The sequence below is a fragment of the Streptopelia decaocto genome (genome assembly GCF_964273445.1).
Source record: "Streptopelia decaocto genome assembly, chromosome: 1".
Taxonomy (NCBI): Eukaryota; Metazoa; Chordata; class Aves; order Columbiformes; family Columbidae; genus Streptopelia; species Streptopelia decaocto.
In genome coordinates, this window is record NC_138663.1 from 90,648,171 (window position 1) to 90,669,585 (window position 21,415).

The following is a 21,415-nucleotide window of genomic DNA, read 5'->3' on the forward strand; positions in this document are numbered from 1 at the left end:
AATTAATAAATAAATAGAAATATTTATACTCATGTATTTGTTTAAATATTTCTATCACACTCTCAAAAAAATTAGTAAAGATTCTTCTACAGAGCACTGAAACAACACTTTTATAACTTGAAAATCTGTATAGTGTGGTATTGAAAAAAATATCTTTTTTAGGAATTTCAGAACATTTCTTTTTAATTTTTGCTTCATTAGGACATGTGACAAATGTGCTTACAAACCATAAGATTGTGCCCAAGAAATTCTGCCTTTAAAAACTTGCATTTTAAATCTCCTGCTTACCATGTACAAATTGGAGAATATTTTCAAAATATGAAACAGCCAGAAAATGTTACATAAAAAGTTGACTGTAATCTTTTGGAAGTATTCAGTAGAGCATAATTCTTTCCCTATAAAAAATCACCTGGATATCTCTGACAACTTTTGTAAGAGTTAAATAAATTCTAAGAATAAATTCTAAGTAAATCCATCATCGTGTGTTCTGTTTATGTACTTCTAGAATATAACATGGATAAAAACAATGAACATTTTACCAGTAAATTGATTCACAATTTATAGATGCTGCCATTTTAATTTACTAGCTTGAAAATCAGCTTTTTAAAATAGCTTTTTAAAATAAAAACAATACATCAAACAGAAGAAAAAAGAATACACCTCAAACCTCTGCTTTAAAAAATATGAATCCCTAGCTTTTTCAGATTTTGTGTAAAAGGAAACTCTTAATGGTTCTGTTATTACATTACATGATATTCATATGATCGGTTTCTACATTTTATTAACCGTAATTGTTCCTATATAGATCCTAAGAATTAAAACCATGCGCTTTTGTAGTGTAAGGAACGCATCCAAGCCAGTCTGCTATTTCCAAGGGAAAATGTTATCGTCTTTGCAGTTGCAGCAAGCACATTGTGCCTTCCATCTGTTTTCACTTGCACAAAGTTGAGCAGTTCCTCACAGTACCTTTTTCTACATGTAAAGTTATCTTTTATCTACTGATATAAGCAAGTAAAAACTACATTTACTTATGCAGCAACAAAATCTTTATTTGAAGTAAATGAAAAAAAATCTAGAGAAATGTTTTTTATCCTTAGTATTAATGATGATTTGCATATTTTTTTCTCAAGTACAGCATTCATTCTACTGTAAGAATCAAGCAATGTATACGATGGTTCAGATTTAGCAGCCACAGATGGCGTTCCTTTCATATGTCCATAAAGTCAGCGAGAGAAACATGATTTAGGATATACTCACTACACAACTTAAAGCACTGAATAATTTATAGTGTTAGGGGAAATTTTGTGAAGTCATTTTTGCAATAACCAGGTACAGTGGGTGAACTTGACCTCTCCCTCCTTTACCCCTTACTCCCTTTTCTCCCATTAAATTCATCTGATTAATAGCTAAAAATTATGTACATAAGCAAGGACTGTTGGATTACATTATCTTTTTTCTTCTGGTTTTGTTATAGAAAATGTGTCAGTCAGCTTGTGGTCAAAACTTACGATTTTATTACATAGTATTACATAGGAAATTTACAATTCAGGCTTACTCAATTCCAGCAACTAAAATTTAGAATTATGAATTACTGAAATGATAGCATGCAGAAAATGTAATTCTGTGCTTTAGAGTCATTCTGTTTGGGCCCACCAATTTACTTTTCCATTTGATAACTGGAACCACAAAGCTTGTGTTTGGTGAAAAGGGTCACCTGTTAGAAGCATTCAAAAGAACATTCAAGCTGGCTTGTGCTCCCACATGGATAAATTATTGCCCACTACATGTTTGCTAATTAAGCATATCATCATGAAAAATTTCATTCTACATGTCCCACTAGTCTTTCTGAAGTGCATGAAATAAACCAACAACAGAATAGACACATTCAGGATGGAAAAGATTTATTTGTCCAAGCCTGCCAGTGCAGGATTTCCTTTATCATTTGGTTACTGCAGTTTTAAAAAATGAATAATTTTTAAATGAAATGAGGCTTCCATTATTTCTCCGAGGAGATTTCCAGATCATTACAGAACTAAAGACATTTTTTCCTAACATTTATGCTACATTTTCCCATTTATTTTATACTATTACCCCAACTAACCAACCTTCACATCATGAGATCTATTTCCTCTCTGTAGGGTTGAAAACAAAAGTAAGCCTGGCTTCTCCACATACAAATCACTCACTGGGCAGGTGATGTGAATGCTCCTTTTCTTTTATTGATCTTTGGGCTGTTCCAAACATTATGCCACTCTATAATCTCCTGGTGTACTTGCAACTTAAATAGCGCACACAAGCCTCATTGCCCTTTTCGTAAAAATCACAGTGTTTATTTTGAATATGTACAGAGACAGTCAAAAAGGATGAGTAGAGCTATGGAGCAATCAGACTCTTCTCCAAATAAGAAAGGTAGTAGAAAGCTAGTAGAAAGGTAGAGTTGTGAAAACAGGTACAAGAGGTGAGATAGTAAACATGAAAGAGATCTAGAAAACTGTAAACAGAAAAGCTGAAAAGGGAACAGTTATTTTCTCATTAGAAAAGGAAAACCTTATCCAATGGACTTCAAACTGAAGGCTTAAACACAGCAAAAAGACATATTTTTCACACAAGTTATGGCATTCATTACCATAAAAACTTACAGAGACTAAGAATATCACTGAGTAAAAAAACCACACAAATTAACAGGTGACAGGCCACCAATTCTTGTCATACATAGTTTCTCTTACAAGATGTGTCTTAAGTCTTAGGAAGTCACCAGTTAATTGGCAGAAGTAGAAAGGCATACCCAATAAAGCAGCGTTTTACAGTTTCTTATACTTTTACTTAAGAATCTTCTGTTAGCCACTGTCAGGAAAGAATACTAAGGTAGATAAACCTCTGATCTGATCTACTACGGCTGCTTGATGTGGAACAAATGTAGAAGATGAGTCACCCTTGTCGACTGGAGAACAGGATGGAGACTGCCAGAAAGCATTAGGTCCAGTGTACAGTTCCAGCCGCTTGTTGTTTTTTTTGCTAATTAAAACAAATTAAAACACAGTAATCCTAAGAGAGATGATGCTATAAAGATGTAATTTGGCCAAAATGTCATGAAGACAACCATGAAATATTACAATAAGATTAAATAGACAGGATGACTATGATGCAAGCGCTAAGAAAGATGTAATAACAAAGTCTACAGTGGATGACATATACGTTATTAACTAACATATGTCTTAGCTAAAGGGAAAAGAAGGTATGAAAGAGTGGCTTTTCCAGCATGCTCCCTGACACATCTTACCTTGCCTTATACAAACCAGCTCCCTCCAAAGTATTGAACAGTTGCAAAAGTCTTTGCTAGAGGAGGTGTTAACCTAAAGTATGCCACAAAGACCAGAATATTAATACCTCAAGGCAAGGTATACATTTAGCTTTTGAGGAATCATTTCACCACACACAATAATGAGAACAAGGAAAGTCTCCGCAAAATCGGTCCTGATTCTTTGACTGACTGACAGGTACAAATCATACATGTAAAATGGTTTTTAGTTGGTAGGACCCAGAACAGAATAATAATCTTTCCAACAAGAACCAATACGCTGAGTAAAGCAAATAGTCCAATCTTGGCTCTTCAGGATACAAAGTTGTTATAAAAACATGTATGTCTTTATGCATACATGTATACCATTAACAAAAGAAGGGGTAAGCCTTATGCATTCTTTTCATGGTTATGCAGAGAAAGGGAAGCAGTCATGAAAAACAGTACTATTTGTGTTATTTGAGGGCATAACTATGCCATAATATTTTTCAAAGTAGCTTTTTTGAATGAAACTTAAACAGGCTAATCATACACATAGGGTCCTTCATCTCAGTCATAATCTCCTGTTAATGCAAAATGACATTGTTTCCAAAAACAACACTATGGAAACAAACCAAATCAGAAACAGTTTGAACGCTGGATCAAGTAGCGACAGACACTAAGTTGCTGAATGCTTCCAACTATTGTGAAGTCAAGAATTGCTATTACTTATTACTCTTTCAAAATTCAGATGAAGGTCTTTATTTCCGAAATCATTACTTCATTCCACCCTGTACTTTTAACATCATTTTGGATTTTCTGCAGCCCCTACAATTCTGTCTCTACTGCCCTTAAGTTGAAATAACAAATGAACAAGCAAACAAACATCAAAAACCTCACATCCCAAAAACTAAAAGAAGGAGAGAAGAAAAGATGCAGGAGCAGCCTTGAGCCTGAGGTCAAAACTGAAGATTTTTTTCTGAGCTTTTGAACTCCTGCTGAGTTGTCGATGCCGACAAATGGGAGGTTTTGAATTACTGACTGCTTTTAGAGTGCCACTTCAATCACACCACACTGAAAATATTTGATAAATAGGACTTCCAATAAAAGTTAGTAGAACATTATACATTAAATCAGAATAAACTAGAAGGACCTGTCGCTTTTGTTAATGGTTTCATCATATATCACTCCTTGATCAACAGCTGGTGAAGTAAAAAAAAATATATAAATTAGCAGCCTATGGTCTGATTTTATGGCTTCCAAATCATGTATGTTATACTCACGCATGCATGTGAACTCATTCCTAATCTCTGCAGAACCCAGGAGGAGCGGCCTTGCCTACCCCAAACATCTGACAACCTGTTTTTAATAAAACAATTTATTTTGTTTTACTTCATTTAGCTCAACTTCTGCTCAATTGTACTCTGACTCCTTCTGGAGTGATTGTTTTTTTGTGCTCATGTGTAACTGAAATTCTAAACCAAGACCTTTCAACCACTTACAAGGATACAGGCTCTACATGCAAGCAAGACTATATACAGTGATTAAAAGAGTATCACATTTTAGCATTTTTAAGTGCAGCGATAGGAGGCCCTAGATAAAGCATTTCTGAATAATAAAATATACTCTGCTGGATTCAGCTTCTGACAGAAGAGCTTAACTTATTTTTCTTAATATTGGTATCTAACTGCAGAAAATCATACTCAAAAGACTCTGTTTCCCAATTTATATAAACTGGGCAAAACCAATTTAAAACCTACTTAAAAGCAAAAACAAACAAAACACACTCTTGCCCCTTTCCCCCAAAATCTCCCTGGCATTTTCTGAGAAAATGTCACCTTTATTAGAGCAACAGTTTTCACAACTACCTGGCTCTGATTTGGTGGGCTCCTAGTAGCTTCCCAGGGCTTGACTGTTTACACATAAAGATTGCTGTAGGACTGATGACAATGGAACAGGTGTTTTCTCAGAGAGGTTCAGAATACTTTGCATTTCTTGTTCTTATGGATATATGCATATTCACATGTACACAAACACACATACACAACCCCCCAGTAAATATGTCAGCTACTACTCCTTCCATCCATGGTCTTTCTAGATATTACTGTTTAATTTTGATTTATTTATTTAAGAGAAAACCCTTTGCCACAGCCAGCACCCTTTGAGGTACTCTGTGAAAAAAGACTTTAGACTTAATTAGCACGAAACTCCAAAACATACATTTGTAAAAAGCAAAATTTAGACCACTTCCATTTTGGTAGATATTAAAATCAGGTAAATACAATATGCATTTATCTAACATTTAAAAGAACTTTTCTAGAATAACTCAAAACCCCTGGTGTAGTCTTGATCTTGGGAGCATTCACATAACCACAGTTTGCAGAAACCAAAAGTCTGGAGAAAATTATTTTGAGTTAAATATATGAGTATTTATGAAAATGCAATTTTGAAGTTCAAATATTAATTTTCCAAATGTGTCTGCATTTAGGAATTTTGCTACCTGAAACAATGCTACTTCTTTTTTTCTGACCAATCCCAATTAATCAACACAGTTCAGTAGCAAATATTATACATTAAGCCATGAAGTTTAAAAAAAGAAAATCACACAAAGAAATTCAATATTTTGACACAAACAATGAATTTGAGAAACCTATAATCTACTGAAAGGAAGTCCAAGAGTGAGGAGACAGATTTGCTACATGCTGCATTAACTAAAAACTAGTTGTTGACCCTTATAAAATATTTTTAGCAAACTGCATTATTTACACAGATTAAATAAACCCCATTTTCATGGCAATTTGATGAACTAATTCATTTCTCTCAAGAATTTGGAGAAAATTAACATGACCCAATACACAGAGTAGGGACGTAAAGTGAAGCCCCTGTTAATAATCGAACTATGAACATGGAGGTCATTGTTACCTTGGCACGCAAAGCCTCTTTCTTCATAGCCAGCATTACACAAGCACTTCCCTATGGGCACTAGCCATTCTCCTTCTGTACTGCAATACATCTTGGGTGGCTCTTCCTCCTTGGAATGATTTACACAAGAACCACGCACCTCCACCAGTGACTGGGAGTCCATGGGTACCGTATCTGGAAACATGGCGAGGTTCTTGACAGTGAAAGGGCACTTTTTGAAGTATACTCGCACCGAGACTAAGGCAACACACGCACCTACATCTTGGAAAGCCAAGTAAAAGCCTTTCCTGCTGACAGGTCCCACCTCACGGACTTCCGTGTTCAGCTTGAGAATTCGGTCCCCAAGGTCCATTTGCGTGAAGCTCTCATCTGCTGCAATGGTGTCTATCTTTGTAAACTGGTGCTCTCTGAACTTTACCGAGTGGTCATCATCAGATTCCATGTAATAGAGATTGAAGGTCTCTTTGCAAGTGCCCAGAACTAGAGGGATACTATTACAGTCTCTCAAGGTAAACTTGAGCTCCACATATATCTTCTGAGCTGAATTGCGTGGAATCCAGTTTGTTCGCAGCCAATTGTTCTGACTGTGATCCATAACATTGCACACTTGGTAGGTTCTGATAGGAGTATAATGCTCATCAACACCACTAATCTCTTCCCACTAGGAAAAGAAAAAAAAAAGGATTAATGATTATACCAATAAAAATCACATTTAAATTACATTTAGAGAGAAAAGTTGTGAAAAAGTAAAAATCACTTTACTTGGGCATCACTATAAAATAGACAATAAAGTCTGGTTAAACTTGCACTTGCTTTTTTCCTATTAGAACATCTTAAATGAACACAGAATTCACCATTAAGAAGTCCTTTTTTACCAAGTTATTTCAAGGTGGCATAAAAGAGATGCTACAGCTGTTTTGCATTACTGAAAGTGTGTGAAAAGCTAAACTATAATCAGTGCCATTCTTTCAGTCATGAACCCAAGAAGCCTTTACTGCAACCGCACTTCACCTCAAACAGAAGAGCTTCACTAGGCAAACACCATATTTTCACTGCTAGAATTGAGCTGTATTTCAAAGATTAAACAAGATTTAACATCTTACCAAAACAAAGCAAATGGTTCCCACTGAAATTCCATATAGTCATAATAAAATGTTACCGTTTTAAACTTTTTCAAAGCATGTCAATTGATTTTGCTTGGGATATATTTTCTCTAGACAGTCAAGCATAGCCCAGTTTCCAGAGTTATTATAAGCTACCTCCAACTTACCGTATCTTGGTTATTTAACTTCTGTGGAATATATAGGCTATGACACTAAAATGGGTTTGAAGAATACACAGTCATCATTTATTTTTAGATCAGTCATCAGTTGTCAAACTTACTTGATCCAGACAGGGAAGGAATGGGTTTCATATTTATGGATTACTCATGTACCAGTCCTACCTGACTTCTGAAGTCACACTTATGAGAGAGGAATATTTACCAATCACAGGAAAAAGTAAATACTTACTGTTAGTCATTCACCATACACAATTAAATGACTTAAGATGCACCCTTCTTATTTTCTCCATGAATGGATGACCAGGATCATTTTGGTTTGTTTTGTTTTATAAGGTCATCATTCTTCAGCTTTTACCCACACAAAAACTCCATTGTTCTATATTCTGAGTCTTAAAATGCAAAATGAAGAGCTTTACCACTAAAGCACAGGAATTAAAATTCTTATTACAACGAACAACACTTGCTACAGGATCACGACACAACTGAAGTTGAAATAAACCCTTCCAGATCTTCTAGTCCAACCCTCTGCTCATGCAGGGTCAGCCAGAGCAGGTTGCCCAGGATGCTGACCAGTCAGGCTTTGGAATATCTCCAAGGATGGACACTCCACAGACCCTCTGGGCAACCTGGGTCAGTGTTTGATTGTACTCAAAGTAAAAACGTTGGTCCTTATGTTTAAATGGAGTTTCCTGTATTTCTATTTGTATCCATTGCCTCTTAGCCTTTCACTGGACGCCAGAGAGAAGAGTCTGACTCCATACTCTCTATACCCTGCCATCAGGCATTTACAAACACTGGTAAGATCCCCTTGAGCCTTATCATCTTCTGTTCTATGCTTCAAAGTTAATTACAAAAACAAAAGAGGTAAACTCCTATCGTGATAATGAAGCGTGATAACAGTGCGTAGAGTAGGCACAGCAGCTACAGAAACCCCTGCTTTGCTGTCACCCACATAAACAGCTTCTGCAAAAAAACACAAATGCTGCCCCACGAAACCAGATGCTGTGCAGCTGGGAAGTAGTAGAACTTAAAACAGAGCTGCTGCACGGTACAAAAACTGGAGACGTGAAGCAGATAAAATTAAATATGTTGTGAGAAATCACTGCCACTCTTGATGGATGGAAACAAAGAACTTCTACCAGGAAGACATCTTCCCTCAAAAATCAAGTCACATCAATGCTACATTTAAGATCTCAGTCTAACAATTATTCCTTTCACATAAACACCTTTTGCTGAAGGATCTTAGTGTACTGCAGAGCAAACATTAGGAAAGTACTGTTCCCATTTTACCGACGAAGAAACTGAGGTGCAGAAATGCCAACTGTCTACAATTTCGTGGTTTTACAAGACATAATAGAGAAAGAGAGAGAGAGAGGAAGATAGAGAAAGAGGGAGAAAGCGAGGAAGAGAAGAGGGAAAGCGAGAAAGAGAGGGAAAGCGAGAAAGAGAGGGAAAGCGAGAAAGAGAGGGAAAGCGAGAAAGAGATAAAGAAACCACATCAGAGTAACATCTGAGACTTCTCAGTCCCAAGCCACTGACTGTAAAGAAGTTTTGATATGACTAAGAGCTGGCCTGCACAATGAAATTGTCCACGCACCACTGAAGATGTGATTTTAAACCATGTTATTAAACCAATAGATAAAAGCAGTATAAATATTCCTCCTTTAATTGAAACAAAGTTTATTTTATTTCACTTAACAGATCTGACTATACACAAGTTTTATCTCTTCCTGACTAGTTCAACAGAGTTGAAAACACAGTCTTGGATGTGTATACAGCAGCTGAAATGCTGCAGCAAGCCATAACACACTACATTGCCAAAGATAGAGAGCAGTACAGGGACTTTATAGGTCAGAGTTCCTACACTAGAGCTCATGGCCACTTGAGAGCTGAGCACCACATGGCAGCTCATCATACAAGGACAAGATCTTGTGTGCATCAGAAACAAATGCACCCTGGGCTCCCAGTCTCTGCCAAGTTCCCAAAGCTGAGTGGAGGACCCTCATCTGATAGATGTCCTTGTACAGATGTCCCTGAGCCAATAATATAATGCTGTTCAAAAAGCCATTCACATGCCATAAATGCCTCCCATGAAGCTGGATGTACCCACGTCTTACCTGGACAAATATTAATAAAAATGCAGTTAAAAAATATCATATAATGAAACATAATTTTATGGAAACTTAAAGCAGCTCACACTACTTCATAAACGATCTGCTTATTATCTCTTCTATGTTATTTCTAATCAGTTCAACATATATTATATGGCCAGTGGAACATAGAAGAAAAACCAGAAACTTGCAGAATTTAAAACATCTCCACAGCAGACATCATTTTTCTGAACAAGTCTCATTGCATTTTTTTTTCATAAGTTTCTTATCCAATACAGTCACATGGACAGTTGAATGTAGATGTATGAACTGCACAATAAAGGTAGCACCACTGCCTATGTTCTTCACCCAGAAGCTGCAACATTCAATTATCAATTCATTAATATGTAATGAAGACCAAATTGCTTGGAAACAAATGTAGATTGCAATGTCATTCCACTTACATAAACAATAACATTTCAAATCTATCATTTAATGCTAAAGCACTGCTGAATGGAAGCACCAAACTCACAGTGAGTGCTAACTTGACCAAAATACTTTAACTGTTATAAAATTATGGAGACTGCAGCTATCACTTAGAAAGAGCTAAGGTGAAATAAGTCACTGAAACTACAGGAAGACTGTCCAAATCAGAACACATATCACATTCAAGTAGATTTCCGACTTCAGTAATTATTATGATCAAACTAAAAAAGAAGCAGCACATTTACACTGCTCATATATTGCAACTTTTCTCAGTAAGCTATTGTATTGCCATCCCCATGTGATCTTAATTCTAAACAGATTATCAAGAACATCAAGACAATTTCCCTTCCATGACCCATTAGTTTTTTCTATTAAACAAGATTTCTCAAACACTTATATTTGTACTTGTTTTAATTTTTATTTCTGCACTTGTAATTCATGTCTTCAACTTGCTCTGTAAAGTTACAATAGTTATAAAAGTAAGTAAAATAAATAAATAAATAAATAAAATAAATAAATAAATGAATGAATTAATAAATAAATAAATAAATAAATAAATATTCCTATTCCAGGGATCACAATCAAGGAGAGAGAAACATAAAACAAAATGGCTGTTAAGAGGCTTAGTGGTAATAGGAAGCAAACCTCCTGTGCATCATTGCCACATAGCCTGTTCAATGTTACAATATTTAAGTGCAATTTTGCTTTGTACAGGCATCATTCTGACCTACATTGCCAAACACATAGCTGAAATAACAGACTTAGTAGGTAAGGGAAGAATTAGAAATGAAAAAAGTGTCTAAGGTAATTTAAATCCATAAGGAAAATTCTGATTTGCTGGGAGTTGGGGATGAGGAAATCAGCTAAAAGAAAATCCAGAGTTACTCTTTAGCAAGTAAAGTGAGTCTTTGTGTCTTAGGGCACAGAGAAAAAAAAAAGAATAGTGTTTTGAGCATGCAGGAACCTGGACAGCTGGGGCTAGAACAAGTCAAAAGGCAAGGAGCCTAAATAACAGGAGCCTGAAAAGTCATGAAGAGGAATTCATCCAAGATGCAGGTGTGAGAATGAATCACAAAGAGAATAATTCAGCAGACATAGAAGATGCACTGAAGGAAAAGTTCAGATATATAGGATAACCAGATGGCAGACAGAGATGCTCCTTTTCACCTTATGCATTGAGTCCAACCTGCTGCAGTCTCATCTGCCCATTCTCCCACCTTCAGCTTCCAAGAACTATTCCCATGGAAAACTAGCATGGGGTGAGGAGCTAATTTCTATTGAATCAATTCTCCTAAACAGTACATCATGAAATCATTAGCATTTCTGCAGGAGCAAAATTGTAATGCAAGGGACAAGAAAGCCTCCAGCAAGAAAGTATGGCCACCCAAACCACCTGGAACTCAAAAAAAAGAAAACAGATCTATTTCTGAGGATACTGTATTTTTGCATTCAAAATGTCATCTCGTTGAGGCTTTGTTAAGAGAAAATAAGAACAGTTTGTGTTTTCATCCTCCAGACAGATGGAAAAGATACATCAGAAGGTACCAGTGGAATAAGGAGAATGTTGAAGGAGAAGCCATCACAAGACAGACAGACTACACAGTAGTGATAGCAGAGAAATGCTGCAGAGAATTTGGGCACAGGCACTTTCCCAGGAGCTAGTAAAGACCTAGAGAAAGTTACCTAAGCCAGGACAGAAGGAACTGGCATAGTGTAATATTGAGGAGGTGTGTTGGTGGGAGTTGGGCTGAGAACTTAGAGAAAATCCATTGAGGCACTGGCAGAACAACTGTATGAAAGATCTGTACTTATACCATGTAAATCAGACACTGGTGGGACCCAAACCAGATGCTCACCTCAATTATAATACATGCAATTACTTGGGTAAATCTGGTCCATGGGATATTATACTTCAATGGTGTCCCAACTGACATCTGTTTCTTTCAGTATCATGCAGATACAGAAAAAAGGGATATTTATCAGCCCTCGCTATGTTTAGACTGGAAATTAGTAGCCAGGCTCTAAATACTGGAAGAGTCAAGTAACAGGACCATCTTCCAAGCAGTTCAACAGGGATGCTAAATCCAAATTTTCTTAGAAAAGAGATGTATAAAGTTGTGTCAGGGATTTTTTGACAGCATGATCAGGGAGCTGGAAACCTGAGTCTGTGGTATGAAGCTTTGGGTGCTGGATTTGTTGCTATTGTCGAGATGAAGCAGAGGTGTGACCACCATTTTTGAATTCACATTACTACACAGTACTTATATCATATTCATCTAATTCAGGGGTGTCAAACTCATTTTCACCGGGGGCCACATCAGCCTCACGGTTGCCTTCAAAGTGTTGAATGTACTTTTAGGACTGTATTAATGTAGTAGAGCCCTTTGAAGGAAACCGTGAGGCTGATGTGGCCCCCGGTGAAAATGAGTTTGACACCCCTGCTCCAATACCTTCAGGCTCCATCAACACTTTTGGAACATATCCTGAAGTGCCATAGCACCACTCCCTGCCCAGCATGTAATTTGGCCTTTGGAACGTGTTCTTTTGTTTGCTTTTCATTTTTTTTTTTTAAACCTTCTTTGGATATTGTTAATGGCAGGAAACAAGAGAATGCTTTCAGCGGTACAGAAAAATCTCCAAGATCCCCAGTGAGAGAGCCTAACTCATATGCTCTGGTCATACTGACTGACAAAGTTGGGACAGAAAATATTTTCTTTTCCAAAAGAGATCCAGCAGAGTGTGCTGGACTTCTGGCCTTTTTTTTTTATTTTGTCTTCCATTCCCTTTACACAAGGCCACATACAAAAGTGAATGTAGGCCATTTCCTAGGAGGTCATAAGCAGTCTCACTAAAAAGTTCCCTCTCAATGGTGGAATCTAGGACATAAGTGATCTCCTCCATTCTTTCATCCTTCCTGTGGCATACTTCAGTTTTAGTGGCTTTTTATCCTTCCTATATATATATATATATATATATATGTATATAAATCTTAAGTGTACATTACAAAATTGAAGGCTATTTTGTGATTTACAATACAACACATTTGCAAGTGCATGATTCCAAAAAACTACATTTTGTCTTTCAGTGTCACATTGCTATAAACTATAGAACTCCTAGTAAAAATGGAGTTTGATACTTTTTTGAGGCACCTATGGAACCCAGGCAGCTAACTGCCCAAGACTCCAGTGACAATCTCAGACAACAGCTGAACAACAATTATTTACAATTTTATTTTCCATTAAGGAATTTGGTATGATCATGTATGTGCTATCATTTGGTATGAGACCATTTCAGGTAATGTCCAACTATCCTTTAACATATATTAATCCTTCTAATAGTAGCTAGATGTGACATAATTTAATCAATGTGCACGTTGGAACACAGACTGGGAATACAGTGCTGAGAAATCTTCCAACTGAAACGTTTCTATGATTCTATGAAATTGAAAGAAAAATAGTAACTGACTGAAATTACTTTGGAACCTCAGAAAAACATCTTCATGTACTAGAATGTCCCACTCTTGCTGAGCAGCGCAGTCAAATCATTGCTTATTTCTAAATCAATCTTTTTTTTTTTTTTTTTTTTTTTTGGTCGGTGTAGTTGCTTTTTATGATCTATGAGGTATTCACATAACCCTCTACACAACCACCACAAAAATTCTACCTGAAAGCAAAAACCGCTTTTTGTTCTACCAGTGGAAACTTATCCTGCTCTCATCTACTGGCTCTTAGTATTCAGTACAGTTTTTTCAACCAGAAAAAAAAAATCACTGTTATTACGCCTTGGTGAGCAATGACAGAAAAGCCTGCATTCCCATATATGCACGCTTTTGGCCTTCTGCTATTTATTCAAGCAATTCCCTTCCCAAACAAAAAGATCATTATGACAGGAATCTCACATTTCAGATAGTCAGTGCATGCAACTTTTCAACATTTCACTGACAGAATGCCAACTGGCTAATAATCCTTTCATTGCCATCCCCTTCCCCAGTTGCCAGCCAATCACAATAAAAAGGTAAACAAACAAGCCATGTCATGAGCAACAGAATTAATGAAGCCTGGTTTCCTATAAATCTGTGTCTTATGCCTAGTCTTTGACATGGACTCTGATTTCTGATAAAAGGTGAACTCAAAAAAGTCTCTTCCTCATTAGGAACATTAATGCCATCTCTGCGTCCCCTGTCCTCTCCTTCCATGGCTAATTTTCATAAATGTTGCAGGGACTTAAGCCTCTGTAGACCTCTGCTCCTCTGTGAAACTGTAAAAATGCACCTCTCAGTTCAAAAACTATTAAGTGGGGTCTTCCTTTCCCTTGTATATACACACACTTAAACACATACATGTCTGTGTAGTTTCCATTTTTTTCCAGAGATTGTGCTAAAAAGAAGGCAATGGCTTCATATACAGGCCAAGCATATTATATAAAACTGCTAAAATTAGTGCAGATACTATGCATTTCTATTAAAGTTTTAATAGGAAAAAAAATCTGTATTTGCAAGCAGAAAATCAAAATGGTCAAAACGGTCTATTTTGAGCTTCAAGTTAGACATATTTATGAAGGTTTCATGCAGCACTTTGAAAATGCTGAAATATTCCAAAGCTGCATAATACACATTCAAGTCCTGTAAGTCCTGAGACAGCTAATCAGCAGGCATTTGAGATATTTCTTTAAATTATACTAATACCATTTACAGTTAGTATTTTCTGCACTGAGTAATTTTATATGAAATTAATATTTTTTAACATAAGGAAAAAAGTTACAGTTGGCAATTCAGTAGAAGTCTGGAGTACGAACATAAAGTAGACATTCCTGGTGAAAAGTTTATTCCATTCGAAATAAGAGATCAACATGAAAAGTAAGTATTTGACTTCCCCCCCCCCCCCAGTTTTTCCAGAATTATATTTCTATGTGCCAGAAAAGTATAAGCATTAAGTTAGTTTTCTTATTTTGGAAAATGGAAGTGCTACCAGCAAACATTCTTAACTGAAGAAATTAGGTTCCAAAGACATTCTTGTCAAATTGATATTACAACAAATTGTTTTGTGTATCTGTTGCTGTAATAGTTAAGCATCCTTCAGCATTACACAAATGTGGGGAATTAATCTTCACTGATATAAAACTTCCATTAACTTTTTGGTGTATATCTGGCACTTGCCTAAGAATCCTTGATCTTGCTCTCAAGGGACATTTGCCATTAACTTTAATAAGAGCATGAGCATAGGCTATGTTGAAGAAAACCCCATCCCCTAAGAAAGATGCATTATGATAAGCAAGACTTTCACAAAGGACTGAAAACTGAAGAAATTACATTGGGCAGAACAAAATCAGAACAAAAAAGACAAACCATCACAGACATTTGTATCTTTATAAAAGAACCCATAAGATCTGCAAGTCATTTTCTGACAACTTTGTGCTTGTCACCTTAATTAACTGAAAATATAATTCATGTTAAGTGTGAAACATCTGACATACTTTATACCATAGCAACATAACAGATCAAGATTGAAAGCCTCAGGCATGGGAATATTCACCACTTATATAAATAACATTTGTATAATTTCTTTCTTTTTTAAGAACTTTGCATAAGAGAATATGGCCTAAAAATCTTTCAGTATGATAATAGGGAATTTTATCTTAATTAAACATATATATATAGTTCAGTCTAACATTTTTTTTCTCTATCACACACTGTCCAATATTTCAAACATTTCCATCATGCTGAAGCATACATTTGGGAAACAGGTTGCAGGACTTACGACAAGATGAATAACTTTGATTCCTCCTTTGTTTTAGTACTTAGATCTGCTGTTGACTTTTTTACTGTAACATTAAATATGTCCAAAGTGAGATCAGCAGGAGAACCAAACTTTCACATATGCTGAACATGATTCTAACGCATCCTACTCAACTTCATAGCCAATAGAAGGAGAACAAGAACTTTTTCAGTTACTAGAAAGTAAAAATATATTTAGGGAGAGATTTTTATAAACAACAGGCAAAATTCTGAGGAGGAGTGAGGAAATCAGCCAACAAAAATTATCACACATTTTAAGACAGCTTGAGACTAGGAACAAAATAATTCAAGTCTAAATGAAAAGTGGAACCTTTCCACATGCTATATACAAGTTTAACAACATAGTAACAGGATGGAAGAGCTCTGAAAGCCTGCTATTAACAAAAGCCCTGTAATGATCGTATCATAGAAGAATGCATTCCAAACCAGCTCATCAACCTGAAAACAGTTTCCTCATAACATCACCAAAGGCGCTGATGCAAGGCCTATAAATACCAACCACGTGAGATCACAGGCCATAAAATGATCCGATTTGGGAGTTTAAGAAATTTAGAAAGTACCATGGAAATTTTCTTCTACATTTGGCTTTCAGAAGTCAGTGAAATTACCTGCTGGTACTGGGTTTTCCCCTGGGTTTTGTTTTTACTTTTTTTCTAAGTTGCAAATGAAAGAAGAGGAAGACACATTGCAAGAGATTACCAATTATTATTACCATTGCATAAACCATTCTAAGACACAGACTATGGTACACGTTCTCCTGATGCTATTTTACTAGTCTATGATTTTACTGCAACCAGTCATAACTGTTAAATGAAAGAGCTATACCGGGAGAGTAAATAAGCATATTAGAGAGAATGTAAGATTGAAAGAAGCACAATATTAGTAATAAAATTACATGCAACAATATTAAGTCTAAGATCCACCTAGCATTACCATTGTGTCCTCCTCCCTCTCTGTTCAGTTTTCTACACCTGATGGTGTACCATTGTATTCAGGAGAATTTAAAAAAAAGAAAAAAAAAAAAAAAGAGCTGGGTTTTCTTCATAACTAAGCAAAACAGTTGAAGAATTACAACCAAGACAAAATCTTAATTTCTTGTCTGATGAAAGCTCAGGTGAAATGAGAAACTCATTAAGAGCATCCAGACATCAAGTCTGGCCAACAAAACCCAAGATATAGCATTTTGCCATACAATGCATAGCTCCAAATTTACCCGAAATTATCCAAAACAACTAGACCTAATGGAAAATTCTTATCTGACCTTTTGCTGTTTTTTTTTCATGTTTTTTTTCTTTCACCATAAGAAAGGCCAAATCAGTGAAACTCAGAAAAAAAAAAAAAAAAAAATCCCTAAAATACAAACAACAACAAAATTCTATTAAAAAAAAGCAAACCCAAACAAACAAAAAACCCAAACAAACAAAAAAAAACACTACACAAGCCCACCCTTACCCTTGCTGCAAGAACACGTAGCTCCTGACACATGACCTGACAGGGGACTGGAAAGAAACTGTGTCCCATGATGTGACCATAGAATCATAGCCTGGTCAGAAAAATAAGACCTAAAATAAGACTCTTAAAAATAAAACCAGACATGGATGAATGTGGAAAGGATGACAACCTCCTCCCTCTACCTACTACAGCTGCATCATTCTCCGCTACTTACAGCACAATATATGGAGCCACAGTGATCTGAGTATCTGAATAAACCTCATTTCACCAAGGTATAACAAATACATACATAATTTAAAATAAATCTTGACTCTCTTCCTCTCCCAAAACAAAAAGACCAGAAGAGTTGGATTCACTAATGCCTCTTAGTTTTCAAAGAACTTTCATCTGGGAAGTAAAATAATATAAATATTACAATAAATAGGGTTAAAAAAATAAGAGCAATTGTGTTACAGGTACTAAGCACACATTAACACACAATATTTGAGAAAGCCAAAGTACACACTTTATCATGGGAATACTACACTAATAATTGAACCAAATTGGAGAAAGATAAGTAAAGCCATCTCTTTCCCCATCTCCGATTGCTAGACAGCCAAGCACCTCACCATCAAACTTGTAAGGACAGCTGCTTCTGCAAGCAAAATCCTCTAAATCACAGTGAGGTAAAAAGGTCACTACAATGAGGAAAACATCTGACTTCCTAAGAGACATCTGAATCCAGCATTCAAATGCCCATTCAAAGCTTGGACAAGCAAAACATTCAGAGCTTTATTTTTCTCTAAGCTACACGTCTCCTTGAGAAACAGGTTTCAATCTTATTTATCTCACAGGTTAAGCAGATTTTCTGGGAAGTTCCCAATGCAGCAGTCCCCATGGTTGAAATCTGTACTGAACTACTGCTCACATAAAAGCACCTTTCATTCATGGGCATTGCACAAACAAAGTAAGATCCAGCCTTTAAGTGTAGCTGTTTCAGAGATGGAAATAAGCAGCTGTTTAGTACAATGGGCACTTGCAGTAAGCAGAATTTTATCCAAGATGGAACTCACCCAAGGCTGTGGACATGGCAATCTGGTGAAAAATTGTGTCTTTGGTAATTACAATTAAAGATGATTTCACACTTGATGTCAGACATAACATTTTCATCTATATGGCTCGTAACAATAAGCTCCTGATAATATTTAATAATAATAATACAAATAAAAAAGCATCAGGTTCCTCAGCATTATCTTCTGCATCACGTAAAGCACTATCTCTGCATGTAGCCAGACAAATACTGAGGGCAAAGTTTTACAAAGAAATGATCATGGCATAGTCATTCCAGAATGCAAAGACACCAGCTCTTTTCCAAACTACTTGCTGGTTAGGTAAATCTGAAGATACCCTCTATCCACCTTTATGCCTCAGTTTTCTAGTAGGTAGAACAGGAACAAATTAACGATGAGTAGATATATTTGTTACTATTTTAGTTATTACTTGGACTCTAACAAAGAGTTAATCATGCCTTCATAAAGAAAAAGCCCCAAATGATTAGCAAATGGTTTCAGAAGCAGCAGGAAGCTGGGATGTTTAAGCATGAAACCATTACTTAAATAGGGAACCACCACCACAAAAAGAGAGAAAGTGAAAAACATTTGTGGCACAGGAACACTTAAAAATTCACATTTGAAAAGCCTCTGCAATTTGTTGCTTTGTATTTGCCAGCAAAACAGAAAACCACCAAAGTATTTACATCAAAATGCGTAGAACAGGTGCATAATATAGCATTTCCTTGGTACAGTCAGTCTTTCTAAACAATGTATTTTTACACATGGCATTTCCTATAGAAATCCCAAACCACCCTATGTTCTCCTATTGTCATTAACACAACACAGAATGTACAGTGAAATTCAGTAGTGCTGTGCTGAATGTAACTGTAAAAAGCACCAGCTGGCTGTATTAGAAATGGCATTCTTCCAGGTCTCAAATGTCTTATTTATATACAATGGAATCCTGCCAGCTGTTTAATATTTAGGGCTAATAAATATAATTGGCAGTACTACTGCACAAGCACAAGTAACACAAATACATATAAAACTGCTTCCCAGAAAATCTGTTTTGTTCTTAGATGATTAAACCAAAGATGGATGCAGAGTTTTGAGCAAATTTTAGATAGCTGTCTTTTTTCTTTAATCCAAACAATATTTGCTTGTTTTCTAGGTGCAAAACTGGACGGAAAAAAATACCAAGCATCGTTATGCCAGCTGCTCTGAGACCAACATAGCCTTCAACCTGTGTTTTCCACGGACCACAAATAAAGATAAACTGGTACGGACAGCATGCTGAGGTAGAAAGACAGGACACAGCATATATTTCCAGGCTGGAAGCAGTTCATTATTCATTCCATTGAAAGTGCTGGATCACTCTAGAAAACAGTCAGACAGTACCAGCCCATCCAGAAGTTATTCATAATTCCACAAGCAATTCTTCTATGCGTGTGCAGGATAATTTTACCTCTCATAAGCAGATTAAATGTGTTGAGTGGAAGGTGAGTACAAAGCACCTGAGAACACAAACATAACAGAGTTGCCCTATGGACATGCTCTAAGATTTGTGTCCCTATTTCCAGCTTTCTGGCAGACTCAATGACTACATCATTGCCAAAGTAAAAATGCAGCAGATTAATGCTGAATGTAGTAGTCCTCTCCCTCCAAGTAAAATGGGTCAGCAAGTCCAAAGTGTTGGGGGACCCTTTACAGGCAGCTTCACAGGTTCTGAAAAAAGCTTCAGGATCTGTAGCCACCAACATGATAACCGCCTTTAAGATCACAACACTGTATTTAATCCTGCACAGCAGACAGTTGAAAGTACTGTGAGTCTTTTCCTTTCTGTAGAACCTTGAAACCTTCTTCAGATCCCTGGCACAGACTAAATGGAGAGCTAAGATAGAAATGGGAAAGTTTAATTTTAATGAGTGAAGCATAGTTAATGCTTCATAACTTCATATGAGAGAACAATTTAATCTGAAAACTCAAACAACGTCCATGACAGATGCAGCCCACAGGCAATTTCATAAAAGGCTGCTCAGTGTAATTACCATAATCTAGACATATTTGGGTTGTTTTGGTCGGTCTTGGTTCATACAGCAATGCTCTTTTTTAATTTTCTTCAGCTGAGTTACACATACAGATCTCCATTCTCCCATCTTCAGCATCATTTCTTAGTAATAACTTGAAGAGACATTCTTTCCATTCATCCTTTCACACTTCCATTGAAAAATACATTCTTCAGTATAGTTATTTAAACTATAAAGTTCACTATCATGACTACACCAGAAAAAAAATATTAGAAGCATACACTATAGTTAGTCATTAACTACCAATTCTTTGGCCTCAGCTTCAACTCAGCTGATGCAAGCAGCTATGGCATCCCATTAAGTAGATGCTTCCTTTCACGCAGATCTTCATCCAGTGTCCAGCCTTATCACTCTCTCCACATCTCTCCAACATATTTCAGTTGTAGAAGTGACCACAGCCTATACTGCTGCCCTTACCTTAGCTGTGCACCAAGAGGTTTCTCTGTTCAGGCATTGCGCAAGGCTTGTACTCAGAGCCAGCACCCCTAGCCACACGGTAAGAACGGCTTTCAGTCTGGTACACAAAAGATTTCATATAAGGACTAACATGGTCCTCATCAGCTCAGAATCAATTAATTGAACCCACACAACAAGTTAACAAAAGTCAATCAGCAGCTATGCTGTTAACAATGTATGTGAAGCACTTAATACTATGATCTTCTCGTAACTCATCAATAAAACCTGCCATTTTTCCTCCTAAAACTGACTTCTTACTCCTGTAGAAGCCAACACACCCACTCTTTTCTTAAAGGAAACAACTTCTGAAATCCTGTCTCTGCCATCATACCTCCCCTTTAATGGGGGTAAGCCAGAAATAGCCATGAGATGTACCTGAATAGCATAATATTGTTTCCTCCAATTCCTTGCTTGGGAACTACTGCAAAAATGGCAATAAATAAAAATAGTACAGGTATTACTTTTTGAATCTAACTGACATAGACGGTCTTAAAAACTAAGTGCATGTTGAAATCAGAGAAGAGTCATTATGCTTAAA

General features: G+C 36.4%; 1 protein-coding gene across 2 annotated transcripts in view; it reads right to left on the reverse strand.

The window, feature by feature from the left end:
* EPHA3 (EPH receptor A3) overlaps window positions 1-21,415 on the reverse strand; it is a 228,999-nt gene that overhangs the window by 144,867 nt on the left and 62,717 nt on the right. For both annotated transcript variants that reach the window (XM_082076386.1, XM_082076385.1), the window contains exon 3: window positions 6,200-6,860. In XM_082076386.1, the coding sequence (XP_081932512.1) occupies window positions 6,200-6,860 (661 nt within the window). The remainder of the gene's footprint in view (window positions 1-6,199; window positions 6,861-21,415) is intronic.